Here is a 16,046-nt window from a genome sequence, read left to right as displayed (position 1 = left end):
AACAAAAACGAAAAATCTACTTATTTCAACGAACATTTCAAACTAAATAACAGATTATGCACATAAAACGCTGAAAACAACCGAAGCAACAATAGTATTTTAATGAGGCTATTATTATTATCATTATTATTTTGCAACAAGTTAGCCCTCTCATAAATAGCACATATAAATGAATAACTAACTTAAACTAACTTAATAGGATCGAAGTGATATTTGGCTTAAAAAAATCGGTCGCCTGGCAAAAAAAAAAAAAAATTTCCCCGATGTGCATTGGGCCGCGGCTCTCTGACGCCTTATTTTCTGGGTCCCGGCCTGAAAAGTTTGGGAACCCCTGTTCTAAGGAGTGGGTTTGCTAGGGCCAAATTCAATATGTGAGACAAACCGTGTGTGTGTGTGTGTGTGTCCAGTGGAGTAAAATGCTGAGTGCTCGAGGGTGATAAGAGCTTATCGGAGAGCTCCCAGAGCATCTTGGATGAGGGGAGGGTGGAGGCTGAGAGGAGAAGCGAGCGGCGTACGGTGCAGGTCAAGCCAGACACAGCGCTTGGTAGACGCTCGGGTGCGAGTCAGGCTCCTTAAACTCCTCATCCGCGGAGGATAGGCAATCTGTCCGTGGAGTGAGGAGAATAAGGACAACTCGATTGAAAATCTACGTTTGGTGGAATTCATTAACAGTTGGGCCAGGGGAATAAAGGGGAATGCCACCCATTTTAAAGAAAGTGCCCCAGGACAGTTCAGTAATTAAGAACATGCACCACTCTCTTCTAAAGCTATAAATCAGAGAAAGAACCCGCTCTGAATCCTGGGATGTAAAATATGGGGCTACCCCATAGCCAACGATTGGGGCTCTGACTTTATGAGGCCAGAAGATGTTTGTGTGAGTCAGATCTTACACCCAAATGAGGTTTTAATTCGGGTTCAGACATTCTAGCAATGCTGGAATATAAACCTAATTTGGGTGTAAAAGCATCCAACGCATAAATAAAACGACAGCCTCGTAAAGTCAGAGCCCCATTCATTGTCTATGGAGAAGCCCCATATTTTACATCCCAGTGACATCACAGGTTGGAGAGTTCTCCATCCGTTTTCTATCTTTAGTAGAGTGGCACTGGTGTGTGTTCACAAATACTGACTGAACTGCGAGGGGAAGAACTGTGATTTTTTTTTTTTTAAACTTAAATTTTTATTTTCATTTTTTCAACAACATACATAGACAACATTCATAGACAATACACAGTACATAAATTAAAACAAATAGACAAAAAATGGGTAAAAAAAAAGTGTGACATGGGTCCTTCGGTCCCTTCTACATTTGCATTATTTATTTACATTTTTATTCATTTCCTTGTATCCTTTTCAAACCTCTGTGATGTCGTTACTTCCCCTCCTGTATTCTTCCCATTTTCCCCATTTCCATTCAAACTTTTCTTCTTGCAGCCTCAGCAGATGTGTGATTCTCTCCATTTCCTGTATCCCCTCTACCAACTCTATCCATTGATCCTTTGTCGGCACTTCTACCTTGTACCACAGTTTAGTTAAAGCTTTCTTGGCTGCCACTATCAATATCTTAATCAAATATTTGTCTTCCCCTTGGATTCCTTCCTGTGACAGATTCCCCAAATACAACACTTGGCCTCCCTGGGGTATTTCGTATCCTATTATTTCATTTATTATCCCTCCTATCTCTTCCCAGTAGTGCCTTATCTTCTGACATCCCCAGAATATGTGTGTATGGTTCGCCCCTTCCTGTCCACACTCCCTCCAACATGTTTTCTTTGCTGGTGTGTAATTGCCCTGTATTTCTGGTGTTATAAAGTATCTAATTATATTTTTCCACCCAAACTCCCTCCATATCAGAACTGTGAATTCTTAACAACAAATGGGGCCAATGGCATTTCCAAGAAACAGCAGGAATTAAAAATCCACTGCCACACACACACACTAACAAAATACAAATTCTCCACTCACACTCTTTTAGCTACAATGACCACCACGGATTATGGGCCATGTACTGTATCATGTCTAATATGTGAAACAATGACCGTATAATCCTGCTCGTTTCCAATCCCATCCCAGATGCACAGAAATGATAGGACACAGGCTCTGGTCGAACAAATCTGAAGCTCAAATGCATTAATAAAGATTGTGCCCCCAATAACTCCCCCAACCCGTATTACAGTATAGGCTATTGAAAAGAAAGCCTTAGTGATCTACTACTCAAACTCTACTCTGACCCTCTGATCTCTGCTTCATAATCTAACGGGCCACAGACTTGGTCATGCAGGCCAACCACTGCTTGTAGAAAAAAGCCCAGTTGAAATTGGATACTTTCAGATTATCCAATACTACCGTCATCTGTACAAACCACTATACGGAAAACTACAGCACACAACCGGTTCCTTCCAATAGAGTGATAGCCATCAAGTCCACCAAGATAGAAAACAAAGCATTCCTTTTCCTGCCTCCTTCAGGCACAAAGTACATCAGAAAATAGTTTGCTATTAATTTGTTATTTCCATTGCTAACACTAAGCACACACCTCTAAAAGCTGCAACCCCTGCCAATATGGTGCAGATAGTTGGAGTTTACGACTCAGCTAATCTGTCCGACACACACACACACACAGATGTGAACATAGGTATTAATGGGAGATGAGTACAGGCTTAGAGACTAACTCTGTAAACCAATTATGTAGGCCTTGGCCTGGATTAAGCCTTGGATTTGGCCATTGGATTAGGGCAGAGGCTACTAAACCTGGCAGCTCTAAATTACATGCTGGCATCGTTTACACTTACAGTGTTTCCACACAGGTCTGCAGCAGACTAAAGTACTACAAACTATGCAAGTCCAGACACTTACAAATCTTTAATGTAGCTATTTAAAGTATTTAAATGTTCATTTAAATCTCTGACCATCACAAACACATCTATGTAGCCTAATTTACAGAGAACACAGAATGTTCATTAATAAAGGTTACTAGCCAAAGCTGACTAGGTTGATGTTAGAGCAGGGGTGGTCCATACGGTTAGCCATTAACACTTTAAACAGTATGAATGAATGAATGAATGAATGAAAACTTTATTTAACAGATTGCAGAATGGGTACAATACAGTACGGCTCAATACACACAATTGTTAAGGGGATGCAGACCTGAGAAAGACGTTTGTCTTGTTTCCATCAGGGTCCCCCATTTTCAATTCATATAGACTAACGTATAACGTATATAGAGTAACGTATAAAGTACATAGTTCATGAAGCGCTGTGATATTATAACAAGATATATAACCAGATGAATGAAGTAACGTTAGCCGAGTGTTTGTAGCTACTGTGCTGTGTATCAGGTGAGCTAGCTATAGTAGCATCGTGGCCTGTGGTCGTTAGTTAGTTAGTAGCATCGTGGCCTGTGGTCGGTCGTTAGTTAGTTAGTTAAATTAGACTTGGTTGTCATAGCAGCATTATGACATTGTGTTAGTTGGTTAGTTAGCAGCTTGGTATCATAGCAGCACCATGATCTGTGTTTGTTAGTTAGCAGCTTGGTATCATAGCAGCACCATGATCTGTGTTTGTTAGTTAGTTAGTTATTTAGTTAGTTCGCAGCTTGGTATCATAGCAAAGCATCTTCCCTGTGAGAGGATGCATGATGTGTGTGGAAGTGGGGAGAGATCATCCAAACATAATCACATTATAACAATACCCCCATCATCATCAACAGTGTGGAGCTAATAATCACCCAGAGACTGTGCATATTACTGCTGGCCAACAACTCATCTATAACGGGTCAACAACAAACTAACCTATTCCAGGAGCCACATAGATGAAGTAGAGGCAGGTCGTGGACATGGAGAAGAGAAAGATGAAGGCCAGGAAGGAGCGGTTGGACACTCGCAGCAGCCGCTTCCAGGTCACCATGTTTGCCAGTCAGAGCCGCTTCTTCTTTCTTGCCGATGATGTGAACGATCCCATATACAAAATACTGTCTGGATACAAAAAAAAGATCGAATTGAGATGCTTAATAAAACGCGACTGGTGGCGTGGTCATCGATTATTATAATAATCAATGATCGGCCGACGTTGGACACATCTTTAATAACACCGGCCGGGATACCGTTAGCTGTATTAGCTGGTTAGAGTCCAGATGGAGAGAACAGCAGCAGCAGGCCTGTGTGGATCATCAGACACCGTGATCACTGGCTTGTTCAGAGAGAGTACCGTCGATCAGACATATTGAAACAACCGTTACAACGTGGTGGGCGAATAGCTTGCCTTAGCTAATGCGGTTTCAATAATAATAATAACCCTCCTGGTGGTCTTCCATGTTGAGAGGCTAGCGACGCCTTTTTCTTTTTTTTCCTTTTTTTAAATCAACAGCAACGAAGGTTGATCCGACCTGGGGAGTGGAGTGGGGGTTCAGGTCTGGTCCAGGTCTGCCTCCTCCTCCTCCACCTCCTCCTCCTCAACACAACAAGGCTCGATCCTCGTTTCCAAAACACACTCTGCAGCCCTACTTCATATATTTATTTATATATTATATATATCACACTCTATGATCGGACGATTATGGCACCGAATAAGACATCGGTGAGAGAGGGAAAAAAAGAAATCCAATAAAAATAAATCAGGTTTCGTTCCTTTTTTTATTATTTCTGCTGCCACTGCAGACACCGTTTCCGGTGGGTGTAACCCTTATTTGTCACCATAGAAACCGGCTGGGGGGGGGGGGGGGGGTGCATTAAGGCGAGACACTGCAGGTGAATAGTCAAATATACTTTTTTTGTTGATTTTGAGATTTTGTTATATTTTGCTTCCTAAACATGTCTTCTATGAAACTAGTGACAATAAAACGTCAATAACACACATTTAGTTGTTTATTTTACATAATTTTGCCTTATTGCATCCATAAATGTGCACATATTTAATGGGGAAGTGCCTCATTTGCATATATAAACATACATTTCAGAAAACTTGCAATATATTTTTTCTTAGTTTATATGTACATAACAAATTGGGAAAGTTTCATCGTGATATCTATTCAAATATTTTTTGCCTATTAGGGGGTACTACACTGTACTACACTGTTTGTAGCCTGTGTGTAGTTCTGTTCAGTTCAATAACATCATTATTATTATTATTCAGTTATCAGGCATGTGTTTAGGTTGTCTATTACTAATGGTTTGATTAGGTATTGTGTTTGTAAATATCTGTTTAAAAAAAAAAAGTATGGCATTTTACAATACAGAACTTTGAAGGCGTTTTCCCAAAAATGAGTTTTAAGAGTTTTTCCTCATACTCTGAGCCAGAAATCTCCACTTCAGTAGCACTCACATACACCAAACCTTCCAGTTCTATTCATATCTATGTTCTGAAGGTATTTACAGAAGGGTTTGTTGATATCGCATTCATACCCTGATTTATATCACATTTTATTCCTAAAAACATGGCGAAATATGGAATTTTACCATAAAAATGGACTGAATGGAGTATTTTCTGATTTATGGAGTGATAAAAAGAGATATCCAAAATCCCCTCTGTAATAACATTTGGCTCTAATATGTCAACAAAATGAAACTATAATTTTGAAAATGGCTTTATCCAATGTTCAGATTTCTGTCCTGGAATTATATGCAAATTAGTGCATATTTTAGTAGATAATGCCTCATTTGCATATTTAAACATACAATTTCAGAAAACTTGTAATACAAAAAAGTCTTGTCTTAATATAAGTAATCAACTGGGGAAGTTTCATTGTGATATATATTAGTTAATTTTTTTACCCTATTCACCTGCAGTGTCTCCCCTTAAGGAGCTGCAGGTCCATGGGGGGTCGCTGCTCCCCAAAAAGAGTTGATTATGTACAGTGATAAAGCATAAAGGTATAAATGGGTCAATATCGCTGTAGGGTGCCTTTTGGTGTCCTGTACATAAATAATACATTTGTCATGTCAATTTAACATAAAGATTATTATGAAAGGGTTTGGTATATTGGGCTAAGTCTTTATATTAATAAAAAAGCATTACCTGGCTCTTTAAATACATTTTCCAGATTTTTTTTCAGTTTTGTATGAGAGGATGCATGCTGTTTTGCTATGTCCCATGCACTGCTCATTCAATTTCAATGTGCGTAAAAAATAGTCAAATCCAAAAAAATAATTATTTTGTTTTCATAATATTATTTAGTTAAATAAGATATTACTCAACTTAAGTGTATTATCTTATTTAACAAAATTAATATTTGTATTTATACTAAAAAAATATGAGTTTGTGTGTGTCCTTTAAATGATTGTCCACCCTGTCATATTGGGGAATCCGCCCCTTTAAGAAAAGGCTATCCACTCTAGTGACATCACAACGACAGTTTTTTCCTCTCTTCAGTGGCGGGAAATTCAATGGCTGAGGTGAATGAGTAGCTGACTTTCCTATTGACACATTTTCTTTCTATAAGTTTGCTTACTTGCTCTGACCAAGCTTAACATGTCCACCCTGTCAGCATAAAATATGCTGGAAGTGATTAGAATACAATATTTTCAAAATATGTAAGTTTAACTATACCAAATTCTCTTCAACAACCAGACTAGCTAGTTAGCTAGTCACAGTTTGTTGTAAGCTAATATGCTAACTGAAGCTCAAAATGTCCACCCTATCGTTGTCCCAAAATGTCCACCCTGTCGACCACTTAGACCCGACAGGGTGGACATACACATGACAGGGTGGACATATAGTTAATTTGTAATTTGTAGATGGATGTTAATTTATCATCCCTTTGATAATGGACTCAACCACACACACACACACTAGGTCATATTAGTCTATATTATTGCTTATTCCTTGTTGGGTCAAGTTGTATATTAAGTGTAGCATCATTATGCATTAATAAAGCCTTAATAAACATGAAATAACTATTTTCTCTCTAACACTCTAACTCTAATGTTATTAAGCATACTGTCATATATGGAAGTATATAAGATATACGTGGGTAGTTCTAAGGCCTGCGCATTGATCTGGAGTTATATTGTTACACTGAACGTGAATGAGTCAGTGGGTTACTGCATACGGAAGTTGTCAATAAATTAGCAGAGCTCGCACCAAGTCAAAGCCTCCAGACGATTAATCGACAATAAATGGTGTCAGAAGTAAAGTAGACAGAAATGGCAAAATTTCACCCACCGGCGAGTTTTCCTTTCGACAAACCAGGAGAATGGCCCGATTGGAAGCAACTTTTTGTGAGATTCAGAACGGCTACCAAGTTGGATAAGAAAGATGGTGCCGTGTAGGTTAGCAGTCTGATATATGCTATGGGAAGCGAGTCGGAGAATAAGTCTCCCGTAAGTTGCAGCTGACAAGGGACTTGACACTCGCGCTGACCATAGAGACGGTCAGGCAGTCTGAAGAGGTTGCTTCGCAGATCAGCATGCAAGGAGAGACAGCTGGAGGCCGGTCGATACACAAGGTCACTCACAACAAGCGCTACAAAGGCAATGGCAGCCAGGGTAAGCCACAAGGGGGCGACAGAGGACAATGTAGACAATGTGGGAAAGCGTGGCACAGTAGAGATGAGAACTGTCCAGCTAAAAAGTCCACATGTAATACCTGCGACAAAGTAGGGCACTGGAGCAAAGTGTGTAGGAATAGGAAAGCAGTACGTGAGGTCAGAGAACAAAAAGAAGTGCAGCAACAACAGCAGGACTCCGGGTCAGAAGATGGGTACTACATGTGGGAAGTGAGTAAAGCAGGTGGGTCACCAAAGAAGTGGGCCGTCAAGGTGTTGATGGGTTCCACACCGGTCAAGTTCAAAATCGACACTGGGGCGGATGTGAGCATCATTCGTGAGGAGACCTACCACTCACTCATGCCAAACAGACCGCTGGAGCCTGCGGAAATACCACTGGACAGCCCAGGTGGCGAGCTGCAGTGCATAGGACAGATCCAGAGCACTGTGACCTACAAGGGTAAGACATGGGACATTACAAACTGAACCAGTAAGAATACTGATGAAAGGTGGCGCCCAGCCGTACGCTGTATACACAGCGCAACGTGTACCTCTCCCTATGCTGCAGAAGGTCATTGAGGAGCTCCAGAGGATGGAGGGGAACGACATCATCGAGAGGGTGACACAGCCTACCGATTGGTGTGCACCCATGGTGCCGGTCCTGAAGAGCACAGGCAAAGCCCGCATCTGTGTGGATCTCAAGAGGCTGAACGAGGCTGTTAAAAGAGAACAGTACACCCTGCCCACTACCGACGAGATCACAGCAAAGCTAAGCGGGGCCACAGTCTTCACGTCACTCGATGCCGCCAGTGGATTCTTCCAAATCCCGTTGCACCCAGACAGCTGTAAACTCACCACCTTCATCACGCCGTTTGGCAGGTTCAACTTCAAGCGACTGCCATTCGGGATCACAAGCGCGCCTGAAATCTTCCAGAGGAAGATGATGGAGACCCTGGACGGGTTAGAGGGCGTTGAGATCTTTATGGAAGACATTCTCGTCTATGGGGCCACAGAAAAGGAGCATGACAGTCGCCTGGAGGTGATGCAGCGCATAGAGACGGCTGAAGCTGAATCGAGAAAAGTGCTCCATCAAGCAAAGTCAGCTACGGTTTCTCTGGCACATCATCGACCAGTCCGGGATCCGGCCTGACCCATGGAAAGTGGAGGCTATCCGGCAGCTGGCGCCGCCAACAGATATGCAGGAGCTGAGGAGGGTGCTGGGAATGGTGAATTATCTCGGCAGGTACGTCCCAGACCTCTCAACAGTAGGACAGCCGCTGTATGAGCTCCTGAAGCACAAGAATGCATGGGCATGGAATTATGCCCAGCAAACAGCTTTTCAGAGGATCAAAGAGATGTTGACCACAGCACCAGTACTCGCCTTCTACGACATGAGCAAGCCCACCGTCGTGTCTGCAGACGCAAGCAGTTACAGGTTAGGGGGCGTGCTACTTCAACTTCATGGTGAGCAGTGGAAACCTGTGGCGTACTGCTCAAGATGCCTCACCGAAGCAGAAACGCGCTACGCCCAGATTGAAAAAGAAGGTCTGGCGGGCGTGTGGGCGTGCAAGAGGTTCGACCGGTACCTCAGTAGCCTGGACCAGTTCAAGCTAATAACTGACCACAGGCCCCTTGTACCTCTCATTAACACTCGCAGCCTGGACAATGTGCCTCTCCGATGCCAGCGACTCCTCATGAGGCTCATGAGGTTCAATGCGGTGGCAGAGTATGCTCCTAGAAAGACTCTGGTCGTCGCAGATACTCTGTCATGCAGCCCAATGGCCAACATAGGTGCAGACTTGGACACACAGCGTGAGGTGGCATGCTATGTGGTTAGTGTAATGGAGGGGATCCCAGCGTCCGCAAGCAAGATGGACGAGATCAGAGTGGCCACAGCAGCTGAGGCCGAACTGCTGTCAGTCGCCAGACTCATCAAAAAGGGATGGCCTGAACACCTAGCCGAGGTGCCTATCGAGGCGAGATCCTATGTCCCAGTGAAATCAGAGCTGTCAGAGCGAAATGGACTTGTCCTAAGAGGGACATTGGTCATGCCGAGACCGATGAGAGGAGAGATCCTTCAGAGAGTGGTATATTCTATGGTATATTCTATGGTATGTTCTATGGTATGTGGTATGTTCTATGGTATGTGTGTGGTATATTCTATGGCATGTGGTATGTTCTATGGTATGTGGTATATTCTATGGTATGTGGTATGTTCTATGGTATGTGGTATATTCTATGGTATGTGGTATGTTCTATGGTATGTGGTATATTCTATGGTATGTGGTATGTTCTATGGTATGTGGTATGTTCTATGGTATGTGGTATATTCTATGGTATGTGGTATGTTCTATGGTATGTGGTATATTCTATGGTATGTGGTATGTTCTATGGTATGTGGTATGTTCTATGGTATGTGTGTGGTATATTCTATGGCATGTGGTATGTTCTATGGTATGTGGTATATTCTATGGTATGTGGTATGTTCTATGGTATGTGGTATATTCTATGGTATGTGGTATGTTCTATGGTATGTGGTATATTCTATGGTATGTGGTATGTTCTATGGTATGTGGTATGTTCTATGGTATGTGGTATATTCTATGGTATGTGGTATGTTCTATGGCAGGGGTGGCCAACCCGTCGCTCGCGAGCCGCATGCGGCTCTTTGCCCGTCAATGTGCGGCTCTTCCATCCATAAAAAAAAATAAAAATAAAAAATATTATAATTTTTTTTTTTTACTTTTTTTTTTTTTTATGTCACTCATTCCACAAGGACGTAGAATAAACATTTAATTTCTTTTTTAAATGGTCCATTTGCATGTTCTTGGTATCTGAATCTAGGGAATTTCTCCACCATTTTTCATCATATTGCAACACCGTTTTTTGCAAGACGTTCACAGAAAGGTAGAGAAACTAACTGCGTTCTGTTTTATGGCAATAACGTTCAGGTTTGTGGGAGATAATCCCAAAAAATAAGAGAAATAAAAAAGTTAATCCAGAAGTCAGATGATTGACAGGGGCTGGTGTGAGCTGGGTAGGGTCGTTTTTCAAAATTTGAAAGCCCTGCGTCTCTTCCTTCAAAAGACTACACTCACTTTTGGCTGTGCCACTTCCTCCTGTCAATATGCGCCAGTTTCCGACTCAATGCCCTGAGATTTCTATAATCTTATATTTCACTAATAACAGTTAAAATAATTGGTAAACAAACGTAATGCTGAAAATATACACTTTTACTGTATATCTCGGGCTTAAGAGGTTAACCCTGTGAGGCCCAAATTAAAAAGACATTAGCAACTTCAGAGGCCAGAGGGTGGGACATAATAAACACATTTACTATCAAATAGCATTGTGAGGCTGAACAACAGGACCAAATGACTATACATGTGCTTAAATGGGAACTATCTTATAAATGGCCTTTTCAGCGTTTAGCATTGTTTCCTAGCTATGTGGACTTATATTAATATGATCTATGTCTCTAATTCTCATATTGGCGCATTCTTCCAATTCTCCTCTCACAATATTCACCCTCACTGAACTGAGTCATCTGAAAATTTGCATATCTGTGATGTCAGAGATTTCTCAGCTGCATAATAATGTGGCAGTTGATGTGGCAGTTGGCACCAGGCCACACAGTGGTTGGAGCCCAGCCTGAGTCAAAACGGCTTAAGATCTTGAGATAGAAAAATGCGGTTTTTGAGTACTAGATTAGAAATACAAACCGTACGTTAAATCTAGAGGAAGGAAGGACGTGGTACTTACCTCACCATTTGAAAAAAACCTAGGTGTTCCATAGACTCACAGGAATTGTGTAAAAGTGCCCAAATAGTGAAAGAAATAGTCAAATAGTTCCCCTTTAACATTTTTTAAATAAACATTCTTTTTTTAAATGGCTAAAAGTGATTTTGTAATTTTGCAACCGTGGGTCTCACAGGGTACTTTTAACCCTGTGAGGCCCAAATAAAAAAGACATTAGCAACTTCAGAGGCCAGAGGTGGCCATCGGCGTATTTAGACCACTATCAGTAGGGCACGTGCCCTACTGATGATCATCTGTGCCCCACTGATTAAAAAAAAAAAAAAAAATATATATATATATATATTTTTTTTTTTACAAATGTTTTTTATTTCCCCTTTTTTAACATGATCAAATGATCATTTAACATGATCAAATAATTATTATAATATTGTTTACTTCACTTTGAAATATTATAGTGAAATATTTTGCTGTCGCAATGTTGTCGCATTTATCTTGTTGAAATCCTCCAACAGGCTCTTTTTTGTAAGTTGACTGGTTTGCACACCAATAATACAGTGCAATAATAGAATAGTAGAATAGATAGTAAAATTATGCAATAGAATGGCCAGAGTAAAATAGTGCTACAGTACAATCAACAGCGGGGTGTATTAGAAGGCTATGGTGAAGAGGTACGTTTTTAGCTTATTTCTGAAAATATTAAGAGATCTAGCTTCCCTAATGTCCATAGGTAGTGTGTTCCATAACTTTGGTGCATAGTTAGCAAAGGCTGCATCCCCGATTTTCTTTAGACTGTGGCTTGGAACCTTCAATAGTAGATGATCGCAATGTTTATACTTTGTATATAAGGAGGAGGACCTTGAAATCAATTCTAAATGTTACCGGAAGCCAGTGTAGGTTATTTACTTGTAACTTTGGGTTTGATCCAAGGAGTAAGTTGCCCCATATTGCTCTGTAACATTTCTCTTTTTGTTATAGGACCGACTAGTAGGATTTCAGTTTTGCCCTCATTTAATTTTAGGAAGTTGTTCGTCATCCATTTGTTTATTGCTAAGAGACAGGCGGAAATGGAGTTTATAGCTGTGTGATAATTTGGTTCAGCGGAGATGTACAATAATTGTGTGTAATCTGCATAACTATGGAAACATACATTGTGCTTTCTAATGATGTCTCCTCAATGTTCAATGTTCAATGCAATGTTCAATGCAAGTAAAGCACTTTAAAGTATGACTAAATGCTTTCTTGACTATATATATAGTAACTGTTCCAAAATGCATAGATTTCTATGTATTTTAGGGGTTTGGGGGGCTAGCTCTTTTTAATATAAATGTCAGATTGTTTTATTTATTTCATAGATTTCTATGCATTTCAGGAGTTTGGGGGGCTGGCTCCCCCAAATAATTAAATAACATAACCCTAACCTAACCCTAAAACCGAAATAAAGTTTTAAAAAAATAGTTACAAAATCCACCCATTTTGTGCTCCCCAATTGCCCAAAAACCTTCAAAATAAAAGCATTTAGCTGCAACTCTTATCAACTTAAATAATATGGCTGTAAACAAATTAATTCTACAAAACATAACAAATAAATATATTAAATAAATGTGAAAATACTGAATAGCTCCCACAATAATAGAATAAAATAGAATAGATAATAAAATAGACATGATAAAATAACTCCCAGGAATTTATTTTCATATACTCTTTCTATTATATTATTAGCTATTATCAACTGAATGCCTGTTTTTATCTGGCGGTTTATGTTGAATAACTTTTGGCCAGTAGTACCATGATACAACTAGTAATAATACTATCAAACTATGATGGTGGTTCAGGGTCTGTTTTTCTGTGTGTGTCTGTTGTGGCGTAGTTGTAAGCAGGTGTCAGACTTTATCGACCAACAGTTTGAGCAGTATCGCAGGGATGAGAACTCGCTGAACCGCAAAAACATGCAGGACAAGAGTCCACTGCTGCCTCTACTTCATCTCTCCCTTTGGCCATGGGTAAGAGAACACACACACACACACACACACACACACACACACACACACACACACACACACACACACACACACACACACACACACACACACACACACACACACACACACACACACACACACACACACACACACACACACACACACACACACACACACACACACACACACACACACACACACACACATTCTGTTAGGGTAGCGTTAAACTGGAGCCCAATAGCAGAACACAAGGGAGAGAGAATGGAGCGGTTTAGGTTGATTTAATATTCCAGGTGGCAATAAGTACCATGCAGACAGGGTAAACAATACAGGAATGTTCGACAGGTGCGAGCAGGAGCACTCCTCGTGCTCCCCAGGAACGTCCTGGCGGGCGGTGTCTCGTGAGACAGCGTAGGCCGGCAGCAGGTGGTCCTGGGCACAGTGAGAACAGAGGTTAGAGCAAGGCAGGGAATCAGACAGAGCAGCAAGGTAGGATACGTCCTCGTACCTAGGTAGGTATAGCAACACTCGGACAGTGAGTGGCAGGAACCGCAGGACTGTTATCAGAGCTGGTGATGGCCTGATGAATCTCAGGTGTGCAGATAGCCGAGTCCTGACAGCGTCTATACTTTCCGTAGCCGCATTTCTGGCAGACGTTTCTGGTCATGTGACATGTGCGCCCAATAGCGTGACGAGCTGTGTCTTTGCCCATTTCCACGTCAAACTTCGAAAGAGTGCCTAAGCTTAACCGTCGAAAGAACTTGCCTAACCTTAACCAACTTCGAAGATTGCCTAAGCTTAACCAGTGTAGAAACTGGCGTCGGCCAATCAGAGAGCGTCTGCCATAAATGCGGCTACGGAAAGTATAGACGCGTCCTGACAGCGTGTGAACACATTGACAGAAAGCGGCAAAAGATCTCGCCAAGCTGCAGCGGGTGACTCGCTCCGCGGAGAGGGTGATCGGCTGTCCCCTGCCCTCCCTCAGGTACCTGCATGACTCCAGGGCGCTGAAGAGTGCAAGAAAGATCATGGCGACCCCTCCCACAGCCTCTTCACCCTAGACTAAGTTTCTTCCCCTCAGCCGCCAGGCTGATCAATGCCTCAGGACCCCCCCCCCCCCCCCGCCCCCAAGTGACACTGGCTCAATAATATCAATGACACTGGCAATAATTCTGCACTGGGACTGACCTGGAACTCTGCACTGCACTTTATATATATCACTGATTCTTGAGAGTTGGGACAAAACATGTCCTACATAGAAAAGTCTAATTTATATAAAAAATAAAGAAATTCATAATGAGTGATATACTCACAAAGTTACATCTAACGGTATTGTGTATACTGATGTTATGTTTTAGCACATATATTTGTTTTTTGGGGGATATTTGTTTAAATGTATAATCTGTGGTTAGAAGCTCCCATGTTAATTATCTTGTCCTCAGCAAGGGGTTACATTATTGACCAGCCCAAAAAAGCTTGAAAGACCTCTCCACTTGTGAAAACATACATATCAAATCAAAGATAAGGGTTATACATGTATAAAACAATGCATGCCATGAAACTCAAATAATATTGCCCATAGAAATCTACCTATCAAAGTTGTGTCCTCAGTTTATGTCAACTCTGTCAGACCTTTTCATAAACCTAATTAAATCAGGCAATAGCATGGCTAGCTCTATCCCTGAGGACCCCTTTTCCTTCCCCTGAATGTGGTGAATGCAACACTACCACACATGGTCTGGTAAGTTTTACACTTTTTGATATTTTAGACAAACAATGTCAATATTCCGATGGTCACAGCTGGAACATGTCAACACCGTCTCTCCGTTATTATACTTTTAAAAAAACAATAGTGGATTGAATTCAAGTGTTTCAGTGAGATTATTAAGACAGCTATGCAACTGCCAAAAAAACTAGCTAGCTGCAGTGCACAATACAGGCTTGGAGGGAAAATGTGTGCCCTTTTGTCAACTCCGTCAGACGTCAACTCCATCAGATTGTGTGTCTGACGGAGTTGACGTGTAAACTGATGGAGTTGACAAATCCATCAATAACCTCATAATATGCTATTGTTATACTATTTTTGAACATGGTAAAGGATTTAAATGTTATTTCAGAGTTTTATCTGCACAGAAGTGTGCATATAATAGCATGCATCAGAGCATGGGCAAGCTGTGGTCTGCTTATTGAATAATTGTCTTACTTTCCCAGCACATGTGTTAATAAATAAATATAAATATATCACTTGTCTACGTTGATTGATTGATTGATGTAAAATATGGTGCAGTGTGTAGTTTTCACTACCAAACATCTACACTCTTGCCTCTTATAGAGCGGGGAAGGAGTTCCATGTTGCCCTTTCATATCCCAGAAGAGATACAAGACAGAAGAAAACAGTTATTCTTGTTATTATACTGTTTACTTAGATCATCAGAGCAGAGGGGCACGGTGGTAAACTGTGGATATTTGTTAGGTTTTAGTGAGTTGTTCCTTACCTTCGCGTGGGGTATGTCTGGGAGTGCTTGCATTCTTTCATTTATTTGCATTTCTTTTAAATTTGTTGGACCTTATGGTGTTCTTGTTCTGTTCTTGACTTATTGTTATGTTTCTTCTTGACTTGTTTAAAGAAGACGTGTACGGCCCATGGGGACATTAACGTGTGTTGTCGGGCCTTACAAATAAATTTGATTTGATTTGATTTGATCTTAATATCTTTATAATAATTCTTAATATAGGACTGGTCCATGCGTGTCTAGATTGCTGCATCATCCTTTCTCTGACTTTCCATCCATAGTGTAATACATTATGGTATGGAGTGATCAACAGGA

At 41.1% G+C, this 16,046-nt stretch overlaps 1 protein-coding gene across 1 annotated transcript in view; it reads right to left on the bottom strand.

Annotated features, from left to right (window-relative positions):
- The window catches only part of b4galt6 (UDP-Gal:betaGlcNAc beta 1,4- galactosyltransferase, polypeptide 6), a 50,658-nt gene extending 46,308 nt beyond the window's left edge, over positions 1-4,350 (bottom strand). The window contains exon 1 of the mRNA XM_084308996.1: positions 3,792-4,350. Within this exon, the coding sequence (XP_084165122.1) occupies positions 3,792-3,906 (115 nt within the window). The 5' untranslated portion in view covers positions 3,907-4,350. The remainder of the gene's footprint in view (positions 1-3,791) is intronic.
- Between the last annotated feature and the right edge of the window lie 11,696 nt (positions 4,351-16,046).

The sequence above is a fragment of the Notolepis coatsorum genome (assembly GCF_963971535.1).
Source record: "Notolepis coatsorum genome assembly, chromosome: 2".
Lineage (NCBI taxonomy): Eukaryota > Metazoa > Chordata > Actinopteri > Aulopiformes > Paralepididae > Notolepis > Notolepis coatsorum.
Note: the sequence above shows the minus strand (reverse complement) of the source record. Positions and strands in the feature narration are given on the sequence as shown.